General features: G+C 38.5%; 3 protein-coding genes across 3 annotated transcripts; 2 read left to right on the forward strand and 1 right to left on the reverse strand.

Moving 5' to 3' along the window:
- The first annotated feature begins 9,675 nt into the window (after positions 1-9,675).
- On the forward strand, positions 9,676-14,146 carry cldn15a (claudin 15a). Its single transcript, XM_004079825.5, has 5 exons — positions 9,676-10,040; positions 10,166-10,330; positions 10,550-10,631; positions 10,722-10,829; positions 13,607-14,146. The coding sequence occupies exons 1-5, from the start codon at positions 9,824-9,826 to the stop codon at positions 13,701-13,703; spliced, it is 669 nt and encodes a 222-aa protein (XP_004079873.1). The 5' UTR covers positions 9,676-9,823; the 3' UTR covers positions 13,704-14,146.
- An 889-nt stretch (positions 14,147-15,035) lies between these two features.
- Positions 15,036-22,147, forward strand: dnajc3b (DnaJ (Hsp40) homolog, subfamily C, member 3b). The gene is made up of 12 exons (XM_004079824.5): positions 15,036-15,543; positions 16,570-16,680; positions 16,825-16,949; positions 17,043-17,117; positions 17,193-17,336; positions 18,105-18,286; positions 18,376-18,495; positions 18,589-18,694; positions 20,275-20,395; positions 20,470-20,602; positions 20,667-20,815; positions 21,088-22,147. Exons 1-12 carry the CDS (start codon positions 15,459-15,461, stop codon positions 21,231-21,233), a joined length of 1,497 nt encoding a protein of 498 aa, XP_004079872.1. The 5' UTR covers positions 15,036-15,458; the 3' UTR covers positions 21,234-22,147.
- An 810-nt stretch (positions 22,148-22,957) lies between these two features.
- On the reverse strand, positions 22,958-25,056 carry naa38 (N-alpha-acetyltransferase 38, NatC auxiliary subunit). The gene is made up of 3 exons (XM_004079823.5): positions 24,901-25,056; positions 24,412-24,586; positions 22,958-23,288 (listed from the first exon to the last, which is right to left on the reverse strand). The coding sequence occupies exons 1-3, from the start codon at positions 25,003-25,005 to the stop codon at positions 23,164-23,166; spliced, it is 405 nt and encodes a 134-aa protein (XP_004079871.3). The 5' UTR covers positions 25,006-25,056; the 3' UTR covers positions 22,958-23,163.
- Between the last annotated feature and the right edge of the window lie 2,163 nt (positions 25,057-27,219).

Here is a 27,219-nt window from a genome sequence, read left to right on the forward strand (position 1 = left end):
TTGGAGCAACTACAGGTTTCTTCTACATCCCTGAACATGACTTTAAAAAAAAGTTCCATCATTGTAGCATTTTGTGGGCACATATAGGCAATTACGATACAAAAATGACTATTTGGACTGGAATGAGTTGCAGAAAACCTGGAACTTTTTCAGATGTGGTTTGTGATAAATGCAGATGTTTTTATGGGTCTTGTAATGTCTTTTTTTTTACTGTAAACAGTAACTTCGTGCCTTCTGTAGACCTATCATAAATGTTGATGTGTGAAGATGTTTTCTTTTATATGGATGCATTTTGTGCACATAAATTAGTATTTTGTGGGCACAAATCAGCATTTAGTACTCACAAATCAGCATTTTGTGCACATAAATTAGTATTTTGTGGGCACAAATCAGCATTTAGTACTCACAAATCAGCATTTTGTGCACATAAATTAGGATATTGTGAGGAAAAATTTGCATTTTGTGCTCACAAAGTAGTATCTTGAGGGCACAAATAAGTATTTTACGGGTAGAAATAAGAGTATCTGGGTTTAAATTAGTATTTTGTGGACACAAAGCAGCAGTTAGTGCTCACAAAGAAGTATTTTGTGGGCTCATCTTGGTAAAACAACACTTTTTGAAAAACCTTAAAAAATAAACACAAATTACACAATAAAAAACAAAAACATTTCCCACAGCTTAATTTTAGTGTTTTACAAAGACATTAAAATGCAGAGACAGTTAAATAATTTCTAACAAGGTGGGTAAAACTTAAGTGTATTTCTGTTTATTTTTAAAATGTTGATGCCAACAAGGCAGACTGGAAGAACATAGACGTCAGCAAAAAGCCTCCATGAAATCCCTGAGCAACACCTCTTTAGCTTTCAGCAGATGAACAGTTGGACGCTGTGGACTCGGGGTCGGATTTACAAAGTTTTCTAACCCTAAAAGAACTCTGTTCTAAGAAAACCTGGAGAACCTGGTTTCTGAGAATCTTCTCCTTAAGATTAGACTAAATAGCAGGAAAGATAAAATTCATGACCATAGGACTGAAAAATAAAGACAAGAGAAGATTAATTACCTTAATTTCAGCCTAATCGGCTATTTTTTTTTTTTCATTTATAAACAGCAAATGGTGTTTACATCAGGCTGTATGGTGGTGTAGCGGTTTGCACTCTTGTCTCAAGCGAGAAGGTCCTGGTTTGATTCCCAGCTGAGACCTCTCTGTATGGAGTTAGCGTGTTCTCCCCGTGCATGCGTGTTTTTTGTCCGGTCACTTCGGCTTTGTCCCACTGTCCAAAAACATCCTTCACAGGTTAATTAAGACTAAATTATCCCTGAGATGTGAAGGTGAGATTGTGTGACCCTGCAATGAACTGCCGACCTTTCCAGGACTTTCACCCGACAGTGGCTGGGATAGGCTCCAGCAACAGTGTGACCCCCAACAGTGATTGAAGCGGGCTCAGAAAATGGATGGTTGGATGTTTAAGTTGGTTAAAAAAATATACTTAACTTGATTGCACTGAAGCCCTTTGAAAGGGATCTTTGGTTTCCCCCATTTAATCTATTATTGCAGTAAAAATCTAAAATGAAGCAGAATTGAAATGAATCCAGCACAAAAGTGAACTGTCCTTTTTGCCACAGAGGCAGTTTCAGGATTTGTCCTGTATCGGGTGAAGCCTTAAACTCTTAAAAAAAGTCCGTCTTACCTCTTTGTCCAATAATCTTTCCATCAAATTTGAGCCCATTTCCTTGAAAAGGCATCAAGGTTTAAAGCAGGAAGGATTATTTGTAGCTGTCAACATCCTTTCAGAAAACTTTCCAACTACATCCCTGAACTGCAAAAGTATCCGTTTTGCTGGTAAGCTGCCTTCTTTTTCTATCAGCTTTTCCAGAACACTGTGAAGTTTGAATTTTCCATTAAAAACACAAAACGTTATGTTTGTTCTTCTGATTCTCCAATCCAGAAACATTTGAATCTGATGAGCTGTGCCCTCCTTTGCTGTGGAGAGACCCAAAGGTTTGAGTCATGAGGACGATCATAAATGGATCATAATGCACAATTTATTATAAAATCAGTGAAAAGGTACATATCTCTCATGAAAAAAGGGAAAAATATCAAGTAAAGTATTTCAACATCCGAGGAGTTGAAAGTGTTGGGTTCAAAGGCGGCATGTAAAGCCGTGATATGATAACCGTTGCAAAGGTTTAGCTTCGACTGTCCCTTCAGTCTGCAGCTGCGCCATTAAGTATTAACTTTATGCACCGTGTTACGCAAAAACAGGCCGCTTATCAGCGCCGAGCCAAAAGATGTGTGGAGACGCGCTCATCTCAGATAGCCTCTAACACGGATAGCTCTGAGTTTAAAGAAAACGTGGTGTGAGGATCGGAAATGTGTTTCCAGGGCTGTTTGTTTGATGGACAGCAGCTCTGTCCTTCACAGGGGTGTCATTTATTGTCTTTAGCGCTGGTGGTTCATGGACATGGTGGTCATTTCTGGCTCCTCTCATGCAGACATCTCTGGTAGTTTGGATCTGATGCTAAAACACACACACACACACACACACACACACACACAAATTAGAAAATGTGCAGAAAAGGATCAGAGAAACAACAAATAAGCTGCATAAATAATTACGATTTTCTTTCATTTCATAAATATTGGGAAATTTTATAAAAGAGATTGTCATAGTGTTTTTAATAAGGGGCGGAGCTATGGGGGGGCAAAGGGGACAACTGCCCTCCCATCAAACAGTTTTGCCCACTTACTTTCTTGTCCCCTCACTATTCGTATGTTTATTGAGAAAAACACCACCAATACAAGCTTCTTTAAGCACTGAAAAAATAACAATTTCAACTTTTTTAAATGAAGCCCCTAAACTTTTTGGTTACGCCTCTGTACATGAAATGCCGGCTCTGGCCTCAGCCCAAATTTACGCTGTTTCCTTGATGACATCACAGCGGAAGAAACCATCAAAAAAATGAATGAGGCCATCATCTCACATGGGGCTCAAAACATTGATTTCAACATCCACTTATCGAAAAACAAAACACACGTGTCGGGGAGATCCGAAGGAAGTTTTCAAATTATTATGGGATGGCCATAATAATTTGATGTCCGTTTTGTGGCAAAGTGTGAAATTTAGAGATCTGTCACATTTTCACACAATCTGAAAAAGGAAAATTTTTGTTTTAATGATGTTGATGAAATGTCACAAACTTAAGAGTACAACAACAGAAAAATATTTGACCTTTGACCTTTGGAAGACGTCTCGAATTTTACAAAAATATCACCAGCAACAAATCTCAACCTGTTGCCTCCTAACTCCTCAAGCATCGGTGTGAATCTGCTTAACTAAAAGCTGTAGATTGTGAGCCCCTTTTTTTATTGCAATATTGTAAAATTTGAATACATGAATCGTTGACTCGAGCTGAACAAAACAATATGACACACGACATGAACATGTTAGGGATGTGGGCGTGGTTAACACAAAACCTCTGTTGCCAAGGGGATTCAAAACTTTACTTTTGCTGATTCTTCTAAATATGACATAGAACTGTTCATTATCACCAAGCGACTAAAAAATAAAATGCTGGCTAAAAAAGGTTGATACATTTGTCAGGTGAAGCTCTGACCAGGCTGATAGAGGCAGAAGAGGAGAGTGAGAGCCGTGTCATACAAGGAAATAGAACCTTTCCTGTATTTGTCGGTTTCTAAAAGTGTCCAAATGAAAGTAAGCGTCTTACTGGAAGTCAAAGGCATTTAACTCATTGACGTTCTGTGAAATCAACCCTTTATCTTTAGCGTCTCACGACTCATTATTTCGTTATTTGAGTTCTTTTATTCCAAATCGATAAGCAGTTTAGTCTTGATGGAATTACTGTTACTTATTGACTACTAGCAGAGCTTCTAAAACTGCAAGACGAAAAAAAATGAAACTGTAAAAAAATTATATCAATCCATCGTCTACCGTTCCTGTTGATAAAGATTCAAGTTGCCGGCCTTGTTTCACAACTGGGTCTCTCACCGAAGCCCTTGGATGTTTTGCTTCACCGGTGGGGGGGGGTGGGGGATTACTCATTAACCTGGCTGACGGGACCGAAACTCCTCTGAACTTATCAGGAAAAACAGTCATTTACTTTGGTGTGAAAAAGGGAATCAGGTGAACAAACGCAAAGAAAAACACAACAAGGTTTGAGCGGAAAACAGAGACCCAGTTATCATCTAACCCGGTTCATCGCCAACGGTGACACGGTCAATGATTCTTCAAATCGGGTGTAATTCAGATGAGCCTCACTAGGTCTGAGCTGCAGGGCCAATGTTCAGTGAATGGTCCAACAGCCTGAGGGCATTAATGTGTAATCACCTTGTAGGAACGGAGAAGGACAAAGACCTCTGCCCGTTGGCCATCACTCTGTCTGTCATTTATTGTGTTTTCCTGCAGAACTTTATTGTCTGTTGGTCTGTGAGGCTTCAAATGTAATATTGGTTTGTTTTTCTGTCTTTTTTTTGCTCTTTTTTACTCTTTGTCTTTTGTGTATATTCTTTTTTATTTTTATCTGTTTTGCCTGTTTTACTTTTTGATTGCTTTTGCAGACGTAATATCTGTTCATTTCTTTTTTTGGTGACTTAGTTTTATTTAGTTTGTTCACTTTTCAGCCTTGCCCTTTTTTATCTTTGACACGATTTGAGTTTTTCGTTGTTCTATGTTGTATTTTTTGCTGTTTTTTGGCCAATGTCTTTTTGTTTATTTTTTTTCTCTTTGTTGTTCTCTTTTCTCATTTGTCTTTTCTTTTTTCTTTTCATGCTTTCCTTTTCTATTTTTATGTTGTAATTTTTGGTTTTATTTTTATTTCTCTTCTTTCTGCCTTTGTGTTTGCTCTTCATCCTTGACTTTTTTCTTTTTGTTGTTTTTTCTTTTTTTCTTTTGTGTTACATAAATATTCTTTTATTTCTTGTTTTTATTTGACCTGTTTTATATTTTAATTGTTAATGGCTAAATCGTTTTTGTTGATTTATTATTTTTTGTTTATTTCGAATGTCTTTTTTTACTTTTGCCCTTTATAGTTGTAGCTGCCATTGTTTTTTCTCTTTCTTTGCCTTTTGTGATTTCTATTTTTTTGTGTCTCTTTTTTTCTGCTTTTTTTGTCCTTTTTTTGCCGTTTACGTTTGATTTTGCATTTTGTTTACTTTTTTTCATGAATCTTTAATTCTATTTATTTTAGTTTCGGTTCATTGTTGTTGTTGTTTTCACCTCCAATCCCATGTTAGTCAAAGAGCAAAGTTTTTGTTTCTCAAAAACAAACATTGGATGGATTTTGTAAATGAATGAAACAATAAATCAAAAACCATAAAAAACCCTTCAGTTTCATCAGAACAAAACTGTTCTAAAGTAGGTCTCATAAATAAGGAAATACAGTCTGCAATAAATAAATCATGACATGTTTGCAGATAGAGCTCATTCAGAGACAGTGAGTCAGAAACTAATAATGTCTTTCCGGTTTTATAAGGGCTTAATGATAAATGGCTGCAACTAGAATGAGCTTGATAAGAATACGGATCTATTAAAGAAAGTTCTGGAAGAGAAGTTCTTTGTTTCTCTTATCTTGAGACAAACCTTCAGCATTGTTGCCATCCTCTATTAATACAGCATTATGAACCTGTAAAGATCTTTAAATCTAAAAGCTTTGCTCAAAAATGCCATCATGACAAGGCGTTGCCATTAGGACAAAGGTGAATGGAGGTCAGAATCTGATATTTTAATACTTATTAAAATCTAATTACAGAGTCATAGACGGTTCTTTTATGGTGGGAGAAACATGCGATGAGGACGTGAGAGGGTTTGATTGTTGCCTAGCAACACATTCAACATTGCATCATTTTTTACTGCATTTCGAACAGGACTCAAACATGACTGGAGCAGGATATCTCTTTGTTTTAATTTGCGCCTCCCCTCTGAAAATCATAAACATTCCGTCGACCTTGGTCCTTCCTTTATGGATTGAGGCGGCCGGCATGATTTGAGAAGTGTTCCATGTGTCCCGATGACTGCTGAAAACCGCCTGTTTATGACGCATCATTCATACACGCATGAGGGACATTAAAAGTTTGATTTATTTTGAGCTGTAAAGTCAGTGCAACATGTGACTTTTAGAACAAAGGAAAAGAATTAGACAAGGAATCCACATTTCTTCGCAAATAATGTTGGGGAAAAAACAAGCTTTTCAAGAAAAAACTCTCCAACATTTGACTTTTCTTCAGCTGTTTTTAAGGAGTCTTTCTCCAGATAAACTTGTTGACACAAGCATCTTTTGGAGCCTTCACCCGTGTAGTCGACCTCGTCATCACATGTTTGTCTTCATGGGCTTCTTCCTGGAAAGCGTAATAAAAGCCCGACTGTTGTCTTTCCAGGAATCCTGTTAAAAAATGTAAAAAGAAAAGTTGTGTTTCTGCAAACGAAGCTGTCTTCCTTCTCTTTTTATTTTCTTTTGTTTTTAATGCACCGTTTTACGACCAGAAATTTCTCAGTGCAAGTGAGTCATAAAATGAGTTTTGCAAACACTTTGGCCATAAAAGCAGACGTTTATGGCAGGGCAGGACATAGATTTTCATGTGGCTGAAGACAAGGGTGAGAGTTGATATCTTAGTTTGGTTTAAACCTGGACTTATATGCTTTTATTTAAACAAAAACAAAGGAACAACTAAAAACAAAGAACTCTTTTTCATTAGCTGATGAAGGATGTACCAGGATTTCTAATTTAATCAGTTTTCTCTCTGAAATTAAAAACGACTTTTTTATTTTTCAGTTTGGCTTTGTAATAAAGAGCACATAAAAGCATACAAAAATGTTGTTTTATGAAGTCTGCTGAATTTCATATGCCAGTAAAATCAATATTTTTTGTCTCTAAAATAAAAAAATTACGCTATAAAAGGTTATATTCATTCAACTCTCCTCACAGGGTCATCAGGGTCGTTATGTTTTCAATTATATTCATGTTTTTTTTGTCTTTCTCTGCATTTTGAAACAGTTTGGTTTAATTAAGAAACTCAAAATCCCTCAGAGAAGATGTTTTGATGAAAAAAAAGGGGCATATTTTTACAGGCGTGAAATGACATTTAATCAGGAAGTTATTTAAAACCTTCTGACTTTGTAAATTGCATCAAAAACGTGGAAAATACATTTAAAAATCTTTAAAATCTAACAACTGCATGATGATAAGAAGGTTTAAAAGCAGTCTTAGTAATTCTATAGTTTACTTTACTTTTTATAAATGGAATTGCAATAATGAATGTTGGTATGAATTATATGAACAGATTAGGATAATCTGGAGTTTTTATGCCGATTTCAGTGGATATTAACCCTTAGTTATCCACCTTAAGAACGACGACATTGAAATATTTTTTTATTCAAATTTAATGTGAAGGTTTCAAAACATTTATTGGCTTTTAAATTTTTGGTTTAAAACAACATCATAAGAGTTATGGCACATGATGATTTATTAAAATACATTTTATACATTATTTTGACCTTTTTTTTTTGCTTTGTTTTAGTTTTTGAATTTTTATTTGATATTTTGATCTTTGATCAAAAAAACGTAAAATACTTTCATCTCAATTTTTGCATTAAAAAATGACAACATTTACCACTCTGAGGATCGTTTTGTACAGTTTCAGGTTTACTGTGGAATTATTCTGTAATATATTAAAATTGGGAAAGCAAGAGACTGAGGTTGAACTACAAACATGGATGTCAAACATTGCCACAAAAAATTATCAGAGCAAACTGCAAAGTAGCAGAAACTAAAGATCAAAAAAGCCCCAGACTACTAAGGGTTGAGGGAAATAAATTCAATAAGATCTTCATCCTCATTTCTGGGATGTGAAAAACAACAAACAGGAGTCAGAAACCCTTGTAAAAATAGAAATAAATTAAAACCATTTAGCTTTGCATAGGAAGATTCAGCAAATGAAGAATCTTTGAAGCAGAGCCTATTTGAAATCAAATCTGATAAAGAAATCTGAGAATCTAAAGATGAGCGACTGTCGTAAACTCATAAATTCAACAAAGTCCTCTTTAAACCTATCGTACTTTCTGCACTAACGGTGGGCATCAGATTATGGTGCAGTCAGACTCTATTTACTGCGTTCACGCCAAACCTAGAACGTGTTTATAACACGCTACACGTTAGCCACATCAGAGACGAACAACAACCACAACCGCACAAACAAAGTGTTGATTACTTTAAGGACATGGAAAAATAATTGGAAACTTGCGGGTTTCCATATTTTGACTATAAATTACAATTAAATGCTTTGAACTGGGTTAAATTAAGCTGTGCTGTTGTTAGATTCCAGATCTTATTGCATTAAAAGAGCTGAACATTTGTATAAAAACAGTGAGATATTGTTTGTTGGAAATTCATATTACACAGAAAAAAGAACTGATTAATTTAATTAACCAAAAGCCATTATTTTCACTCTTTAAGTTAAGGTCCCACTCCGATCATTTTTTGATCTCTTATAAAAAGCCTTCCCAGTGGTCTTTTAACTATGATTAAGCCATTTTTAGCCAACATTTTAAAATAGGAGTTCAGTAAAAATTCACCTCTGGGTTGTGGGCAGGACTGTTGGAGCACAGCAACCCCGCCCCCCTTCCCGGTACCCCTAATTGAAAGGTTAAAACACTTTTCTGCTAGCTCACAACCCCAACCAATGGGGTACACGGATCTAGTCTTCTACAAGTGCATACATCAGAATGGAATGAAATACTCAGAAATGGTTTCATTTTCTTCTTATATGTCACAAGAACATGTTAAAAACATCAACGACACAATTTTCATCCGAGATCATCACATTTTTTGATCTTTTTTCCTTCAAAATGACCCACGAAACTTACAGTTCTAATAGTTAACAGGAAAAAAATGTATTTTTTGACAGAGTTAAAATGTTCATACAACACTATATGAATCCCACAGCTGTAATTCTTCTGCTATTTTTGAAGCCCTATTGTCGACCTTCAGAAATGTCTCTTCTCTGCTAGCTTGACGCCACAGACTGAAATTCCGGTTAACAATCGACGGGACCGTTGGGATGAACCCGGAGTGACCTGTCAGTGGGATTATCAATGAGTTCAGGCAAACACAGAAACTTTCAGATGAGCTGAGGAACTCTCGATCTGTCGTGGGTTCATTGTCCTTAAAGATGAACTGCCTTCCAAAATTGTGAGGCCGTGCGGCCTTTGAGATGGTCAAACCAGAGAAAACAAAAATGTAACTTTTGAAAGAAAAAGAAATAAATAAAGAGGATTCATGTAATTAAAAGTTGAAGGTTTGAAACATGAAGTTTTCAAAATGCATGGATATAAAAACTCAATTTCTAATTAGAAAAAACGTGTCACTCATCTAAAGAAATACCCACAATTCAACTGAAACTTTTTGTCATTTTTAATATGTTTTGTTATGCATGAATGTTTTGAAAATATATTAAAAATACAGAGCTGTGACACTAAGAGCGACCATTGGACCTTGAGAGAGTGTCGATAAACACCTGTTCGGTTTCAGGGGTGTAAACTGAAAAAAATGGAGAGTGTGTGCGGTTTGTGTGTGTGTGTGTGTGTGTGTGTGTGTGTTAGACAAAGCATAGGGGGAGGAGAGACTGAGACTCATATAAATCATTATACATAACTATTGAACTAAACACACCTCACAGTGGTACAACACACACACACACACACACACACACTTGGAGGATCAGATGATCTGACCTTAAGAACAAAGATATCACCAGTTAGACGGACGACCATCTCCAAGACCTGGATCTACTTTTTTGGGACATCGAGGGGTCATGGATCCGATCGTGGAAGTGGTGGCTCTGATTTTAGGCTTCACCGGGTGGGTGATGGTGGGAGTCGCCCTCCCCAACCGTTACTGGAAGGTCTCAACCGTGGACGGGAATGTCATCACCACCTCCACCATCTACGAGAACCTGTGGATGTCCTGTGCCACGGATTCCACGGGGGTGCACAACTGCAGGGAGTTCCCTTCACTACTGGCTTTAAATGGTTTGTTCTTTTAAAATATATATACTTTTTTTTGAATCGAGGATTTAGAAAGAAGATTCTGAAACGTTCTGCTCTTGTTCTTCATGGAACCTGAAAGTAACTTGGCTGTTTCCGTGTGACCACAGGCTACATCCAAGCTTCTCGCGCCTTGATGATCGTGTCTATAGTAATGGGCACCTTTGGTCTAGTGGGGGCCCTCATAGGAATCCAGTGCTCCAAAGCAGTAGGGGAAAACTATGTCCTCAAAGGGAGGATTGCAGGCACTGCTGGAGTCTTCTTTATTCTTCAAGGTGAGGAAAATCCTAAAAAAAATGTCTCCCAGTTTCATGCTTTTACTGTTGATTAAATAACTCCTGAGATGAAAGAGCTGCTCCTACCGAACAATAAATCATTTTATAATCTGGCCTTCATAAATTTCATTTTTACTGTGTCAGATGTGTGTGTGTGCGGCTCCCTTTTTGCTCTCTTGACCATAAAAATATTCTTTGGGGGGGGGGGTTTCTCCAAAGGTTTGTGCACCATGGTGTCGGTGTCCTGGTACGCCTTCAACATCACGCAGGATTTCTTTGACCCTTTCTATCCGGGGATAAGGTAAATTCCCGCACTGGATTTAGGTGGGGTGGTGGGATAATCCAGCCTCCTGCATCGTGAGGAGTTGGCTGACCCTGACTCTGCTGGCAGGTATGAAATCGGAGAAGGACTTTACATCGGCTGGTGCTCCGGGGTGCTCGCCATCGCCGGGGGAGCCTGCCTCACCTGTTCCTGCAGAGTGGCAAGAGAGGAAAAATAGTGAGTCTTTTAAAGTTCCTAAAGTTAGCTATCACGCACGTGAGTGTGTGAAATTTGTGATCTGCATTTGACCAATCCCCTGGGGGAGCGGTGAGCTGCAGACACAGTTTCACTCAGGAACCATTTGGTGGTTTAATCTCTTAATGCTGAGTGTCAAGCAGGGAAGGGTCTTAATTTTAAATTCTTTGGTATGACTTAGCCTGGATTTGAATTCACGACTTTCCAGTTTTAGGGCAGCCACTCTACCGTAAGGCCATTGAATCTCCTGTGGGATTAAGGATGTCCGCCAAAAAAACGGTTACAGTTTGACCAAGCAATTGACCAACTTGTTGTTCATTAACTGCAACTCATCAAAGAGCAGCTTCTCTTTGATGAAACTTTTATGAATTTTATACCCAAACACATGAGTCAAAGTGTTCAGGGCGAGACTGCTATAAAAAGAACACTGAATACACAACAAGGCGCAAATTAAATGGGTCAGGGCAGTTGCACGTCCAAGGCCACTGGTTTCCATAAAAGAAGAAGTTGCCCCCTAGTGTAAGATCCGGCTTTGAATGGGATTTAATGGGAGTTTGATGCCCCCTAGTGGCAGAATAGCAAGGAGAGCTGATTATATGGAAGGTCAAAGAGCCCAAAATGAAATATAAAATGTTGCTTTAAAGAGATTTAAACCTAAATCAGACTTAATTGTTGCCATTTACAAAAGATTTTTTTCACGATCGGCCGTGCGATTTAATCCCTTTAGAGTTAAAACACACAAATATTGATGCTGTCAGCAAACTCTGTAATTTATCACATTTTACTAGTGCTAATTAATTAATAACAGCATCTGTTGTGACTCTCTTTTTAGACCAAATAAGACTAAACAAAACATTAAAATGTTTATTTAAAAATTAAAAATTGGTATTTTAAGCTTTTCAAAGTGTGTTTTTGATGACTTCAATCACATAGGAATCCTTATATTTAATAAACAGAACATGAACACTTTTATTTCACAGCATTAAATTATGATTATAAAATTGCTTAATCAATTACTGCAGATGTTTAAAACGATTGATCTCTAATCATATCACTTCACTTGCTCAAAAAATGGATTCATGATTTTTCTAATAAAAAAGAAATTGCACATATTTTTAACTTTTGATACTTGATCTGCATTTGCTATGAAGATTTCTGAAACAGTGTTATGTTTATTTTTCTGATATAATGTTATTTTAATCATAGTCACGACTTCTTTAATGAAAATAATCTGCAATTATTTTTGAAAACTGATCTGCATGTCACATGTTGATTTCTTAAATGGCGTTATATCTGTTTTTATATAATAATTAAGTAATTAATCTTTGGCATGTGATTTTTTGATACTTAAGGATTCTTATTCTGTCTGATAAAATGTTATGAACTGGATATTGATAAATTATGTAATGGAAATGGTTATAGTAAAACAGGGGTGAGATTACTTAAATTTACTTCCTTCAACTCCCTTTCAAGCAAAATTTGATTTAATGTCTAATTATGCTGAGTTTGATGCGTCTCTGTATGGATGTATAACTGCTGGTTATATGGTTTTGTTCGTTATCCTTGCCTTGATTGCTTGAAATAAACCATTTCAAAATCAAATTTATTACCGATCATCAGAAAGTTATTTTACGATGCAAGACCCTCCTGATTTTAGCACACTGATTTCTTGTTAGATCACGCCATTGAGTTAGTGCTAGATCAAACCTTAGGAAAATTCTTCATTTTTTTAACATTTGTGTTTCTGACATTTAAGAAGAAAGTTTTTACAACAATTCTTTTTACAATTTTAATTAGATTTCATCAGCGACATAATTGTTTTTTCAAATATTATTGCACCCATAACTTTTGTCGTTTGAATTAACCAATATTTTTAGAAGGAAAAAGAAATTCCAGAGCAACAACACATCGTGATTTTTGAGCTTTTTGGTCTTCCGTACAAGCATTTTTTAGGCAGTTTTTCTAGAACTTTCGAGACTTTTGTGCTCCATCAAAGAGATTTGGGGCTGTCTTTTGTAGCAGTTGAGTTCACCCCATGCGTGTAAAGCTATTAGCATAAAAATAAAGTAAAGTATAATATGGTATAGTATAGTATAGTATAGTATAGTATAGTATAGTATAGTATAGTATAGTATAGTATAGTATAAATAATAGAAGTAATATTGAAGGAATTAGGAATATGTATAGTATTGAAGTGGGGCTTTACATATCTTTCTGCATTTTTTATATTTTTATGCCTCTTTTATGTTTCATGTTGTTTTGGTGTCTTTAAAAAATGTACTTTTATTGCAAGATCAAAGGGCATTCTGGGAAAAGTAAAGGACTGAAGCTCACCCTTTATACCTTACTGCAGTATAATCTTTTTTGTTTCCATACCTGATACAAAAAAACAGGAAGTAGGAAGTGTTGCGGTTCTTCAAAAGACCACTGGGAGATGGTTGCAAAAGTGAGCAATTTCCGCTTTAGCCCAATGTTAAAAAGACCAACTTTACAGTAAAAAACATGTATTTACAGTTTGGTTGCAATGAGATTTTCCATGTATTTTGATTGTTTTTCCCATTTGCTGGTTTTGGAGGTTTGATGAGTTGGGCAAATCTACCCAACTCAACAAACGGGTGACACTAAATATTAAAAGTCCAATGCCTACATGTTGATACATTTTACCCAACTGAATTCGTCAAATGTCAATTAGATGAGTTGTGTGATTTGAAAAATGAATTTTATGAGGCAACTCACTTATTCATTGCCTTGTTTTGCAGCAATTTGCCTTATCAAGCCAGAGGAACGGTTTACTCCGGTCCAGCACCTACCAGGAGTGTAGTCGCAAGCACTTATGGACGAAACGCTTACGTCTGAAGGACATGAAAGCTGGGACACTTTCATCATCTGTTTGTTTTTTTTAGTGCACATTGAGAGGGGTTCAAATTAGAACTTTTAGTCCATTAAACAGAAAGAACCAAGCACAACTGTGCCATGTGTGACTTCAATATGAGGACATCCTTTTGTAAACATTGTACAAAGCTGCCCTACTTTCATTGTGCTCTTCAGAATGGATGTTTTCATTTTTCATTAATGATGTACACTGACGACAAAAAAACATATAAGTTAAGGGAGTCTAATCATTTGATGATCTGAGTAAACATGGCCAGAAACAAAGTAAAGATGATTCAAATGTTATTTTTGCATGTTTTTTGTACAGTTTTGTAAAGTTTCAGCGCAATAAATGGGCGATTTTATATGTCAAATTTGTGTTCTGTTTGTTTTATAACTGCACACAATAAAATGTTTTATGAAAAACACTTTATTTTTCAATAAGACTGTGATATTCGGAAAATCTTAGATCATAAAAAGCATTTTTAGTCATAAAAAGCTTTGGTAATGGAATTTACAACAACAAATTTCATAAAGTATTCAATACAATCGGAGAAAACAGAATGTTAGAGATGCTATTATGTGTCTAATTTGATAATCGTGTAGATGTTCAGGTCTCTAAGGTGACCAGAAGGGAGACAGAGCTCTTACTTCTGACACTAACATTCCCGATGCAACATGCAAAGTACAGTTTTTAGCCAGATTTTCCTCAGACAAGGAAAACAAAGACGTACATGGATGTAGTCGTCTACAAGTGAATGCATCAGAATGGAGCACATCAGGGAGCTTGTTTTCTAGGTCACAAATTTGATCTTTTTAAAACAGCATTTTTTTCACCTGTTCCTGACTCACAACAGTTTGAATAAAGAAATACTTGGAAATCCAATTTGAACGTAATTTTATTTATATATGTCCGCTATTATTAGAAAAGAACATGTTAAAAGCGGGAGTGGTTCTTTATCTCCTTAACTGCTCAACCAAGAGCGCATTTAGAAAACATATAAAACATTGATTGTGTGTATTACTCCCCCAAGGCAATAAGGAATATCACTGAAACTTGTGTTTACATGAATGAAAACTGTTTCTATAAGAAGCTGAGAAAATTATTCGCCTCCCTGCTTACTCTTCTTCTATCTTAAACAAGCATAAAATGTTTATTATTTCTTTTCCGTTCCCGCATTACAAAACTTTGAGGAATGAACGTGGCGTGACCGGCAGCGATGCTTGGGTGCGCTAGACTGCGTTTCCCGGTCCCAGCTGAGACACCACGGGGCTGTCAGAGAAAAAGTAGTCCCACCAATGAGCGCAGCCCACGTCTGTAAGCGAACGCGGATGTACACCACGTCAGCCAACCACGGAAATGTGAAACAGAAAGGGAGGAGACAGTGTCAGAAAAAAAAGGTTTCGTTTCCTAAGTATTCACGCTACCGGCGCTTTCGTTTACCCCTATTACATTTAGAGAAATTTACTTAGCAATAAGCGAAAAAAGAGTTGTTGTCTAACTAACGAAATTTGAGCTGTTAACTTTGTTCGGGAACCTTCCTCCGACGTCTCTAATTTCTGCCCGGACTGCTGGCGGACTGGGACCGTAAATAAACGGTCCTAGCAGCTCTGGTGGTCTGACAACAAGCGGCGGCGAAACGATGAAGATAGAGGCTCTTCCATGAAACAGAGCAGCGGTTTCAGGTGGGGCAAAGTGGTGGGGTCTGTGTGGGTCGGTGTCGCGGCGTGAGGACGTCCATGGAGCCGTATCGGCGGGCAGGAGTCAGCGGGCTGCTGTGCTCCCTTCCGCTGCTGTGCGTCCTGCTGGACATGCAGCTGGACGGTGAGAGCTGCGCCTCATCACACCATTCACTACTTTCAGCTACTATACTAGTACGGCTGCAAAAATGGTCATTTACACACATTATTAGCTTCCTTTGCGGCGTTACAGTTATGAAAAAGTAATGTCAAAATTGAATGTCTTTAAATTGTTTTGTTTCTTGAAAAGTTTCCAAATGTGTCAAAACTTAAAGAAAAAAAAGATAAACCCGGAAGTCTTTAAAAATGTTTTAAACTAAATATAGCAGTACATTTTTCTCTCTCTCTCTTTTTTTTTACATTCAGAGTTTTTTTTATCTGTCAATTTCACTTAACCAGCATAAACTAAGAAACCTGTCTCTGCTAAACATTAATGTGCAGAAATGAACAGATTCCCATCATATTACAAGCTTTTCAGTTTCAATCAAAGGCATTCTCTTGAAGTTTTTGTTTCATTTTCTGATGATATTGTGTATTGACGAATATCTGTGTTTTTTGGATTGCTTGAAATTAATAATTTGTCAACCAAAAAAGCTTAGAAAAACATTGCAGAATCAAGGAAGCGTTTATGGAAACATTTTAAATTCCAATAAAATAATGTTTTTGTTAAGACTGTGTGAACGAGACGATAAAACAAGGTTCAGACAGAAAACAACAGTTTTAGTGTCCTTTAAGTACAAGGAAGAAAACTATCAATTTTACTTTTTGTGCACTTGTCGTTGAAGACCTACTATAAGGTTAGGTAGGTTATGTTTTTGAAAGTTATGTACTTATTTACACTTGTTTTCTTTTATTTAATCCTCTTTTTGTATATTTATGTTTTTATTTTATTTATATATTTATTTGATTTTTTTTTTGTATTCAAAAAGGTTCTGTCTAAATACTTGCTCATTATAATGAATATTTCAGGAATGTTTTTCATTTCTTTTATTTACAGTTTTTCTCAGATTTGTTTTAAAATACAGTAGAAGACGGTAAATAGAGTTTGATTTGCAGGAAAAACGTCATCTTTTCCTTTCGGTTTGGAAATGATCTCAGTTCTGTGTTGCAGGCGTGTTCGGGGCGACCCGGGCGGAGATCGAGCAGCACCTGGAGATGGGCCGCAAGCTTCTGGCGGCGGGTCAGCTGGCTGAGGCTCTGTCGCACTACCACTCTGCTGTGGGTGAGCTCACACACACGCAGACGCCTTCCATCTTCCCGCTTTTTGCTGCCCTTTTCCTCACACAGCCGAGTGAGGAGTGTGTTGTTGTTTTTTTTGTCATTTCTGGTGCATGAATGTGGTTTCTGACAAACGTTTGTTTTGCAGAGGGAGACTCTAAGAACTACCTGACCTACTACAAACGGGCTGCCGTGTTTCTGGCTTTGGGCAAATCCAAATCCGCTCTGCCGGATCTGACCCGAGCCATCGAGCTCAAGCCTGATTTCCTGGCGGTGAGTGAAAACTTTTTATTTTTAATTTTTTTTTAGCTTCACTCTCACCAGCTTTCCATTTTAAAACTATTCTTCCTGTTGTGACGTTTCCAGGCCCGGCTGCAGAGAGGGAACATCCTGTTGAAGCAGGGGAACACGGAGGAGGCCAGAGCCGACTTTGAGTCGGTGGTGAGTTTGGCGACCGCCTCCCCGCGCGGCTTTGAGAGCGATTTGCCTTTTAAAGTTTGAGGTTTTTCGCTCCAGCTCAAGCGCTCCCCAGACCAGGAAGAAGCTCGCCAGCAGCTGATGAAGGCCAGCGAGCTGGAGGGTCTGCAGGAGGAGGCCTACGCCGCACACCATCAGGGAGAATACAGCGCCGCCATCGCCGTTTTAGAGAGGGCCATAGAAGTAGGTGTTGAAATCAAAATTCATGTTTGTGGGGGGAGGGGGTTCAAAGAAAATGCAAATGATCATCTGTTGTTCCTAGTTTTCTTTTATTTATGATGATGCCGTTTTTAGCCAAAATAAAAAAAACCTGTGACCTTTTTTAAGACTTAATTTCTGCAGAGCGGCAATAGATCAGTAAAAGATTGTTGGCAGGACTGTTGGTGCAGAGTAAACCCGCCCCCACTTCCCGTCATCCATCTGTTTGCACGCTCTCCAACTAGCTTACAGCCCCTCACACCCCCAACCTAACAATACCAGTGCAGCAAATATGGCGATCAATGTCGGAGCTTTGTAGTCGTTCAGCTTTGATCCAGATTCCAGCTCAGACGAGGAAAACAAAGACGCGCACGGATGTATTTGTCTGCTCAGAAACGCCATTTTAAATGTACTTTTTTTCTTAAGTGTCCTCATCGTCAGAAAAATGCTACAAGAAAGTGTTAAAAACACAATTTTCATTGGAGTGGCTCTTTAAATCTTTTTGAGACAGCTTTCAGGTAAATGTAGGAAATTAAAGTTTTGTTTGTAAAGTCTATTTGTTGCAGTTTAAATTACTTTTTAATGTGAAATTTTCAAAATAAAACTACGCTTTTGCTATACAAACTGGCAAATATCTAAATGAGATCTAATGATGAACTTACAAATCCTTCAAGAACTCTGTGGGAGTCCTGTCAAGTGCAGAAAAGACTGCTTGGTCATTTTTTTGTTTTGGTTTTCCCCGCCGTGGCTCAGATTTCTCCCTGGGATCCGGACCTGCGGGAGCTGCGAGCCGAATGCTACGTCAGAACGGGCGATCCACAGAAAGCCATCCAGGATCTGACGCCCACGACGAAGCTGCGCAACGACAACCGGGCAGCTTTCCTGAAGCTCAGCCTGCTGCACTACAGCCTGGGGCAACACCACGAGTCCCTCAAGTGAGGCTCCAGCAAAGCCGCCTCTTCTGTCAGGCCGCCCCCTTCTGCCCTCTCATCTGCCCCGCCCGCCCCTTCTGCTTCTGTTTCAGTCACGTCAGGGAGTGCCTGAAGCTGGACCAGGATGACAAGGACTGCTTCAACCACTACAAGCAGGTGAAGAAGCTCAGCAAACAGCTGGACTCTGCAGAGGAGCTGATTCTAGAGGAGAGGTCCGTGTCTTGAGTGTCCGTCTGCGTAGGGATTTTAATGGTGCTGCTTTCCATAAATCTGTTTTTTTTGTGTGTGTGTGTGTCCACAATAAGGTATCGAGATGCCATCGACAAGTATGAGTCTGTGATGAAGACAGAGTCAGATGTCCCGTTTTACACCAACCTGGCAAAAGAGAGAATCTGCTTCTGTTTTGTAAAGGTGAGTGAAAAACGCAGAATGACCTAAAAGTCTGATCAACTGAAATATTTCAGATGATCAGACCTAATAACCTATAAAATCGAACTCCTTTTTTTGTTTTTATACGTGTATTAGAAGAAGAAAATGCGCTCAAGCTAGAGTACGTGTCATTGTGATAATTGGCAGGGAGATTTCACAATAAAAGTATTTTTTTTCTGAGTTTTAAAGCCTTGTTCAGCCTTGATGCCTGAATTTATTTCCAATTACCGTATATGAAAAAAAACCTCTTTGTTTTTGCTTTCAAGTAGATACTAAATGAAGTGAAGGTTTAATCAGAAGCAGTTTGATGCATATTTGTCCTTAAAGCTTCGACTTTGACAAAATCAAACCTCTGTTAGGATTTAGAGTTTGGTGGACCTGCTGTCGTGTTTGGACGAAAAAGAGCTCAGTAAAGCTCCTGAACTGGTTTAAATAACAAGCTGCCCATTATAATTAGCATATGTTAGAACGTGTTTGCACAGGTGATGTCACATGTGGACAGGCACCATGAAGACTACATCTTAGTCACTGCTCCGTCATTTTTCACATTTCTATTTCAGAACCAGTGTAGTTTCAGGTCCTTGATGTGTTTATGGTTTTGAAGGCAAGTATTTGAGAGAACAAAAGGTAATTCTTCTCTTTAAAGATCGTTAACGCTTCAAATTAAATAAAGTTGGCTCAAAAGCACGACACAGTTGTTGTTTTTTACAGCGCTGGAAATCTTCCTTCAATTTTTATTTTTATGCCCAAACAGTTTAAAGTTCCATCAACAATGAAGAGTCGTCCACGACATCAAGCCTTAAAGCAACCCGGATCATCATAGTACCACCTCTGTGTTTGTTGCATTGAGGCGTATTTATTCTTTTTCAGTTGTGGGACAAAATGTTTGCTGTTGTATTTTTAAGGGGGGGGCATTACACCTCCCTCAATGTATTTAGTTTCATTTTGTCCTGATGTTGAAGCCTGCAACCGGTTTTATTGTGTTTATTGTGAACTCTTCAAACCAAATCAAACTTTATTTATAAAGCACTTCATGACAAAAGTAACACAAAGTGCAAATCATCTTTAAATTAAAAAAAAAAGAAACAACAAAAAGCTTTAAAAAATGAAAAAAGGTGTTAAACACAAAATAACCCTCCCTCCCCACCCCTGAACCCAAAATAATTAAGCTAAATTGACATGAATAGAACTGAAAAAATAGGAATAGAGGTTAGCCTTGATGCCGATTGGAGGAAATGAGCGGCTGATCTGCTCTTGTAGTCGTGGTATTTTGGCGTTCTCAGATCTTTAACACTTTGTGGTTCTTAGTGGACTGGTTCCATGGTGGGTGGCTGCAGAAATGACCTTGTAACCTTTTCCAGATGGATGCGTCAGGGTTCGGTTCCCACTGACCGGCCTTTAGCGACCTGTTGGTGCGTTTGTCAGACGGGGATGGTTGTTTTTTTGGTTTTTTATTTATTTTTGTCTTTTGGGTCCCAATGACATTTATTCAATGTAAAGATTTAAACACAATCACCCTGCATTCCTGTGGATTTCAGAGCCATATTTTCATGTTTTTCCAGTTGAACCTGGTCAGCGAGGCCATCGACGTGTGTTCAGAGGCTCATCAGAGGGACCCCCGCAACGCCAAAATCCTGCGGGACCGAGCAGAAGCCTACATCCTCAACCAGGACTATGAGAAGGGTAATTCAGCAGAAAAAACAAAAGAGTCCCATCTCTGCACCATCACTCAGACGATCACTTCTGTTTCTCTGAAGCCGTGGAGGATTACCAGGAGGCGCGAGAGTTCGACGGCGACAGCAACGACATCAAAGAGGGTCTGGAGCGAGCGCAGAAGCTGCTGAAAGTCTCTCAGAAGAGGGACTACTACAAGATCCTCGGAGTCAGCAGGTAAGCCCCACGGCGGCACCTCCAGGAGGGAAAAACTCTCCCTGACATCCCCGTCTGTCCTCAGGAGCGCCAACAAGCAGGAGGTCATCAAAGCGTACAGGAAGCTGGCTCAGCAGTGGCACCCCGACAACTTCCAGTCTGAGGCGGAGAAGAAGGAGGCGGAGAAGAAGTTCATCGACATCGCGTCGGCCAAAGAGGTCCTCACCGACCCCGGTCAGCAGTCATTCACACTCTTCTGTTTCCTTTCAATCGTCCGGACTAAAGCGAAACTGGAGTTTAGCTCGACTGAAAAGAACCAGAAACAGGATGAAGGTTTAGAATTTGCCAACAAAAGTATTTGTCTTTGAAGTCAAAATAAAAGCTAGACTAATGGTGTTGAGGGCCTTTGACTGAGCCTGTCACTCGACATTTTTCACGTGTTTGATTACAAGTTTTCGGTGTTATGAATACAATGTTTTCTTGTTCCTCCTTTCATCCGATTCCAGAAATGAGACAGAAGTTCGACTCGGGCGAGGATCCTCTGGACCCGGAGAACCAGCAGGGCGGAGGCGGCGGTCAGAGGCCGTGGCCTTTCCACTTCAACCCCTTTGATTCTGGAGGCAGCTTCCACTTCAAGTTTGAGTACAACTAGACCCCAGGAGGTTTGTGGATTGGGGACGGACTCCTCAGGACGTCTTCATCTACGTTGGTGCAGTTTCAAAACTTCTGACTTTTCTTCTTCTTCAATCTGGACCTTCCTCTGAATCCAGAGGAAGACTCTAGGAAACCTAAAGGTGGTGGTTACAGGAAACTGAAGCACTTTGTGCCATTTTTGAATCGTCTACAGGCAGGTTTGCCTCTTAGGATTCTTTTTTTCTCAAATGTGACATTTTGGAGTCTCCTCTTTCTATTTAAAGACTTTGAGGAGCTTCCAAAGAAACGATGAGGTTCAAACGTGAAACTTCTGAAGGTTGAAATCCTGTGGATGGAACTCTGTCGTTGCAGTTTTCTGCTTTAAACTGCAGCTCATTGGCCTTTCAAAAAAAAGATGATCAAAATAAAAAAAAGCTGCAAATATATTTAGGTTCAAAGGCTTTAATCTCCAAACGTCCACAAATGGAGAGAAGTTGGAGCTTTTTAAAAGTCCTTCAGAGAACCTGAAGACTCTTTGGTTGCCATCCCAGAAACTGCTTTATAATTAGAACAAGTCAGATGTTCTGCAGAGCCGGAGCTCGAGTTTCTGCGGCGTCTGTATTTCACAAAGACGCGGAGAATGTTTATGCGAAGGCGGAAAACTTAAGGCGGAAGTTTGAGGAAAGAAAACGTGACGGCTGTAGGTGCTGCCATGAAAAACCATGTTACGCCCCATCTCCATTTTATTTCTGTTTGCACAACTTTAAGTTATTTTTACCAGGTTAAGAAATGGAACTGGTTCTACGGCTTACTGTGTGGACTTTAATGTGACCGTATTTAAAGATGAAGTCTCATTTGTTGACGGCATCGATTTACTGTTGCCAAACTGAACCTGCTGACATGTTTTGAGTGTAATAAAACATGTAAATGATTCGTTTGCACTCCTTTTACCTCATTCGTTTGTTTTTCTTTCTTGTTTAGTCCCTTTTTAAATAAAGTTAATTAAAAAAAAAGAGGAAAAACTTAATGCATGCATGTGCATCTTTATATCTTTAGAAGTCCCTTGAGACAAACGGGAAGAAATTCAACTTCCGGGTTGAAGCAGGTTAAAAAAACCAAAGTAATTAGAAAAAGGTGAAGTTCACTAAGGAAACTAAAAGAAGTTCAGGTTTAAGGCATAAATTCAAAACAAAAATATTTAGTCTTGCTCAAAAAACATCTCTTCTTTGCTGGTTACAATATCCATAATGTACTCAAACTTTTACTTTGAAATACTAATTTTACATATGAACTTAAAAATCGTGAACGATTTTTTGACCAATTCAAAACGTACTTTTATTTTGAAAAGATTAGGGTTTGGTGATGTCAGTTTTGCAACGGACATCGCTGCCTTCGCTTTTAAAGTAATCCAATAAATTTGGTCCACTTCCCAAAACGTTTGTTTGACTTGATACAATATACATAACTGTAAAGTTTTATTTTCATTTTATTCATAAACATAAAGATTGCAAAGGTTAGTCTTCTGACTGAAAACTAAAAAGCCTGTTTGTCCTGCCTATATACTTTTATTTTGAAAAAAAGACTAGTTCTGTGATGTCACACGTCAGCCAAAATGGCAGCAATAAACGAAGACATTGCTGGCTTCACTTTTGAAAGAATTTCTAAAATAAAATGTGATCATAATCAGTTTAAAATCCTAAATATGGTCCACATTTCTCATACGGTTCTGCAGGAATCCAAAGCTTCAAACAGAACTTTTATTTTAAAACCACTCCGGCAGAGACGTTTAATCTCAGTCTGTCTCCACTCCTGCAGCCGGCAGAACCTTCCTGTCAGTCTTTGAGGGAACGGCTGAATCCAAACGTTCTGTGATCCACCAACACCAGCGGTCCAACTGTCCAGCAGCAAAGCATGATGGGTGTTGAAGTCTGCAAATGTCCCAGGCTTCCTCAGCAGATGGCTCCAAATCCGTGAGCGTCCTCTAGACTGTCGGCCTCCACCTCGATGGACACCACGTGGTGGCCGGGGATCATGGCCAGGCCCAGCACTCTGGGTTCACCCTGAGAGAACGTGTCTGAGGAAAGAGGACATGGTAGCATCAATGCTCCTTTTCAGGGGGGAAAACCGCCTTAAACCTCAGCCTCTAGAACTACGAGTCCGAGTTTTAAAGGTAGAAAGAAAAAAAAAAAACATTTCGCGACTCAGGAATGTTCCACTAAAACGTTTCTCCTGGTACAGTGGCTAAAGGTGGTCTAAATCTGACTGTATATGAGAACTGGACTGAGTGACCCCTCCCTCCTCACGTTCCAAACAGGAAGTAGCCGCTGGCTCCAAGAAGCTGAACTTCAACTTCCCATAAACTTCAACTGAGAAATAAACAGCCATTACTCAGTCTGAACTACCATTCTTGCTCTGCTACCTTTTTTTAAACATGTTCTTATTAATCTTTTTCTCTGTAGCGCAAATTATTTAAGTTATAAACTGACCAATCAGGTGCCTCAATAAAAGCATGTGGTCTTAAAACAAATGTTCAAAATGTTTGGCAGATGTGTAGCCTGCTTTCACGTGGATGGGGTGTGGTCTTCCAACAAGCTCACTCCTGTTTGGTTAGAGTGGTTGCCATTGGTTCGGACAAATCACCGTTCACTGACCTCGTATGGCTCCAACATGGCGGCGTTTCGCAAATAAAATGGCGCCAGTCCATTTTGTTGGACCTGGAGGTAAGGCGCTTTCTATGGATGACATCACACTCACTCAGTCCAGGTCCTAAATACAGTCAATGGTTTTATGACCTTTTCAAGACTTTTTAAATATGTTGGTTTGTGTTTTTGAAACTTTTTTTAGTGGAAGAACCATGTAACGTTGTTGAACATCTTGTGAAAACACCAGGGATGAGGATTTCATCTCCAAATGACACCACAACAACATAGAAAAGCCACAAACAAGAGTAGTAATAACTAGTTAAGTCTATGAAGACTCTCATTCATCCGGGTTGATTCCATCGTTCTGTTCGGGAACTGACTAAGCTTTTTGGATAAGAGGTGAAACGTCTTCAACTTTAAAAACCAACCAGATGGCAACCTTTCAACCTACTACTATGATGAATAACCAGTTAATATAAAATGTAACCCGATGTTCTGTGTGGAGGAGAACCGGCCAGCTATAACGTCTTCTCTGGTTCCCTCTTGTTTTGTTACCTGGAGATTTGAGGAACTCCTGAGCAGAGCCGAGGATGACGTTGCAGTCGCGGTCCGTGCAGAGGAAGAGCCCCACCAAAGTCCGTCCGTCCGTCATGCGGATCCTCATGTTCTTGTTCAGGAGCCCCTCCAGCTTCTGTCTGGCCTGAGACGAAGGCGGAACCTCGGTCTGCCCCTGGAGGTACACACACAAATGACTAAGAACTGCTGCCAACATTATCACAAAATATCTTAAAACGATGAACACGATTAATAATTGTAGAAGAATTGCAATTATCATATTTTATTCAAAGTAGCTAGTTTGTTTATAATCATGGCTGTGCAGGGCACGTTTTTAGAATGCTATTTTGTTAGCTTCAGGCTAACGTCTTACTTAAAGTATCGATAATCACTTTCTAATCTATCATTTGTTTTCTTCCTTTTTTTAAAAAAAATAGTGTAATGAAAAAAATGTAAATATCGTTACACAAAAACATGACAAATACATACTCGAGTCGAAGGACCGTTTTCCTCGATTATTGTTGCCATAACCTTTTCTTGTTTCTTGCGGAACAAATTTACCGACGGACCAGCTGGACCGGAAGTAGGTCGCATTTGACATTTTTTCCCCCTCCAGAAACGTTATTATAAATGCCAGGTACCGTACAAAAATATAAATATACAACAGACATTAATCCAAACATATAAACAAGGAATAAAAATAATATAAAGTGCCAGAGGTAGAAATGAATATGTAAAATTACATGGGTATGTAAAACTAGATTTAACAAAACTTTACAGATTTAGCATTTTTAAAAAGTTTATGTTGGGATATTTTCAAGCTTTTTGGCTTTTTGTTTTAAACTACTTGATTTTACAAATAAACAGACCTGAAACAAAAATAAAGAAAAGTTTGGGATTTGGTCAGAAAAATTACATTTATGACTAGATTCACTAGTTGCTTTATGGGACGCTGGAGGGAACAATGGAAGACATAAAAAAATGAAAAGATTAGTTGATTGATTGATTGATTGACTGATTGATTGAACATTTCTATGGGGCTAAATTAGGATCAGCTTAAAATGAATAAAAAACCAGATTGTGAATTGGAAGAAAACTGACGTTGTAAATTGAATAACTGGACAACAGTTTTAAACTCAAAGTACACATTGTAAACCTGTAAGAAGTATTGAACATTGTAAAACTAAATTGTAAATTTTAAACGTTAAAAAAAAACAGTTTTTTCGATAACAGCTGTTTATGTTTCTCTTTCCTCACTACGGAGCCTGTGAGCTAACATGGGTAAATAATAATAATTACTTGCCTCAAAAAAATAAAATTCAGATATACATTTATCCTGTTGTATTTGAAAGCAACCTCACTTACAGTGACACGTTGATTGGTCGAGATGCGTTATGGGATATGTGTGATGCATGATGGGATAAGTAGCATGAAGCCTTCGGGTGTAAAGTAACTGCTAACTGTTACTAAAAGACAAGTTACCTCAGCACGTCATGGATATTATTATTCCTGTTCGACCCTAAAATGCAACGCCACATACCGCAGCAACGCTTCGCCTGCTGGCCAGCCAGCTGCCCGAAAGTCGGCGTGCCGACAAGCTCGGCCCTCCTAAATCTTACAATGTTTCTCTTATTTTCAACAGTGATAAATGGATCCCCTAGTTTGATTCTTGTTTTTAATTTTCCCCTCTTGAATTAATGCAGGTCACAGAGACAAAGATGTAGCGGCGGAAAGCTGCTTTTGCGGCAGTCGGGAGAGCGTACCGGGATGTGTATGAACGGGATTATTGATGCTTTTGTGGAGCTTTTTTAAATAAATAAATTGGATCTCTAAACATCCTCTGTGTCTTCTATGCTTTGTATTGAGATATATACAGTCAGAAATGTGAAGGTATCTGCTGTAAATCCAAGTATTGCTCACATCCATGTTTATGAGTGACTTACCACATGAATTTACCCATGTCAGATCACGGGCTCCGTGTCTCGCTCTCAGTCCTCCGTCTACAATTTTAATTCAGACTTTCACAGTTTTCACTGCTGAGCCTAACTTTATGTGACAGGGGAGCTTTGTGCCCATTGGCCACCAAGGTCGGAATCCTGGCTAGGGGGGGGGGGGGTCGGGTCGGGTTATGGTGGCTCAAAACAATTACCTGGTAGTTATGACAAAACAACGGTTAGGACAAATTAGGTCTTTGTCCATTAAGAACATTAAGAAATCTTTTTATAAATATATTGAAAGTGTGAAATAAAACGCAGAGTGACCTTTACACTGTAGAAAGAAAACTTATTTGATTTGAGTTTTTGTTATGTTAACCAAAAAATTGAATTTAAAAAAGCATCTAATTTGGATTAAAAAAATAAGGCACAACCTAATCTGAAAAACTCCCATGCGACTTTTGGAAAAAAAAAAAGTCTAAATAAATAAATAAAACATACACTTTGGTTTTTCAACTATGAAGCACAGAGGTGGAGGTTCTTACCGTGTGTTTCAGGCTCATGATCTAGATGTTTGCCATTTAACTCATGGACTGATGAAAAAAATGACCAAATTGGCTTCTGTTCCACAACACTTAAATAAAAAAGTGTCTGTGGAGAAATCTGTTTTTCACCATAAAGGATCTAAAAACTACTTTTCCAAAATAGCCGAGGGATTTTACAAATCATTTTTAACTTTGTGAAAAAATTCCTCTGTGTCTGGTTAAACTTACAGGTCAGTAGGAACTGCTCAGAGATGCTGAACAGTGGTTTTACTGCCATATTAAAGCAGTGAGTTGGAAGCATCTTCCTCTTCTAGAGCATTCTGAAGGTG

The sequence above is a fragment of the Oryzias latipes genome, chromosome 18, assembly GCF_053564925.1.
Source record: "Oryzias latipes strain Hd-rR chromosome 18, Olatipes_Hd-rR_3.1".
NCBI lineage: Eukaryota > Metazoa > Chordata > Actinopteri > Beloniformes > Adrianichthyidae > Oryzias > Oryzias latipes.

Bases quoted from the DNA above. Each gene is read 5' to 3' on its own strand.
- cldn15a (XM_004079825.5), top strand. From the start codon at position 9,824: ATGGATCCGATCGTGGAAGTGGTGGCTCTGATTTTAGGCTTCACCGGG. The intron at 10,331-10,549 runs GTGAGGAAAATC...GTTTCTCCAAAG, and splicing joins AGTCTTCTTTATTCTTCAAG to GTTTGTGCACCATGGTGTCG. The intron at 10,632-10,721 runs GTAAATTCCCGC...CTCTGCTGGCAG, and splicing joins CCTTTCTATCCGGGGATAAG to GTATGAAATCGGAGAAGGAC.
- dnajc3b (XM_004079824.5), top strand. From the start codon at position 15,459: ATGGAGCCGTATCGGCGGGCAGGAGTCAGCGGGCTGCTGTGCTCCCTT. The intron at 17,337-18,104 runs GTAGGTGTTGAA...GCCGTGGCTCAG, and splicing joins TTTTAGAGAGGGCCATAGAA to ATTTCTCCCTGGGATCCGGA. The intron at 20,603-20,666 runs GTAAGCCCCACG...GTCTGTCCTCAG, and splicing joins AAGATCCTCGGAGTCAGCAG to GAGCGCCAACAAGCAGGAGG.
- naa38 (XM_004079823.5), bottom strand. From the start codon at position 25,005: ATGCGACCTACTTCCGGTCCAGCTGGTCCGTCGGTAAATTTGTTCCGC. The intron at 24,587-24,900 runs GTATGTATTTGT...GTGTACCTCCAG, and splicing joins AAAACGGTCCTTCGACTCGA to GGGCAGACCGAGGTTCCGCC. The intron at 23,289-24,411 runs GTAACAAAACAA...CTCTTTCCTCAG, and splicing joins GGAGTTCCTCAAATCTCCAG to ACACGTTCTCTCAGGGTGAA.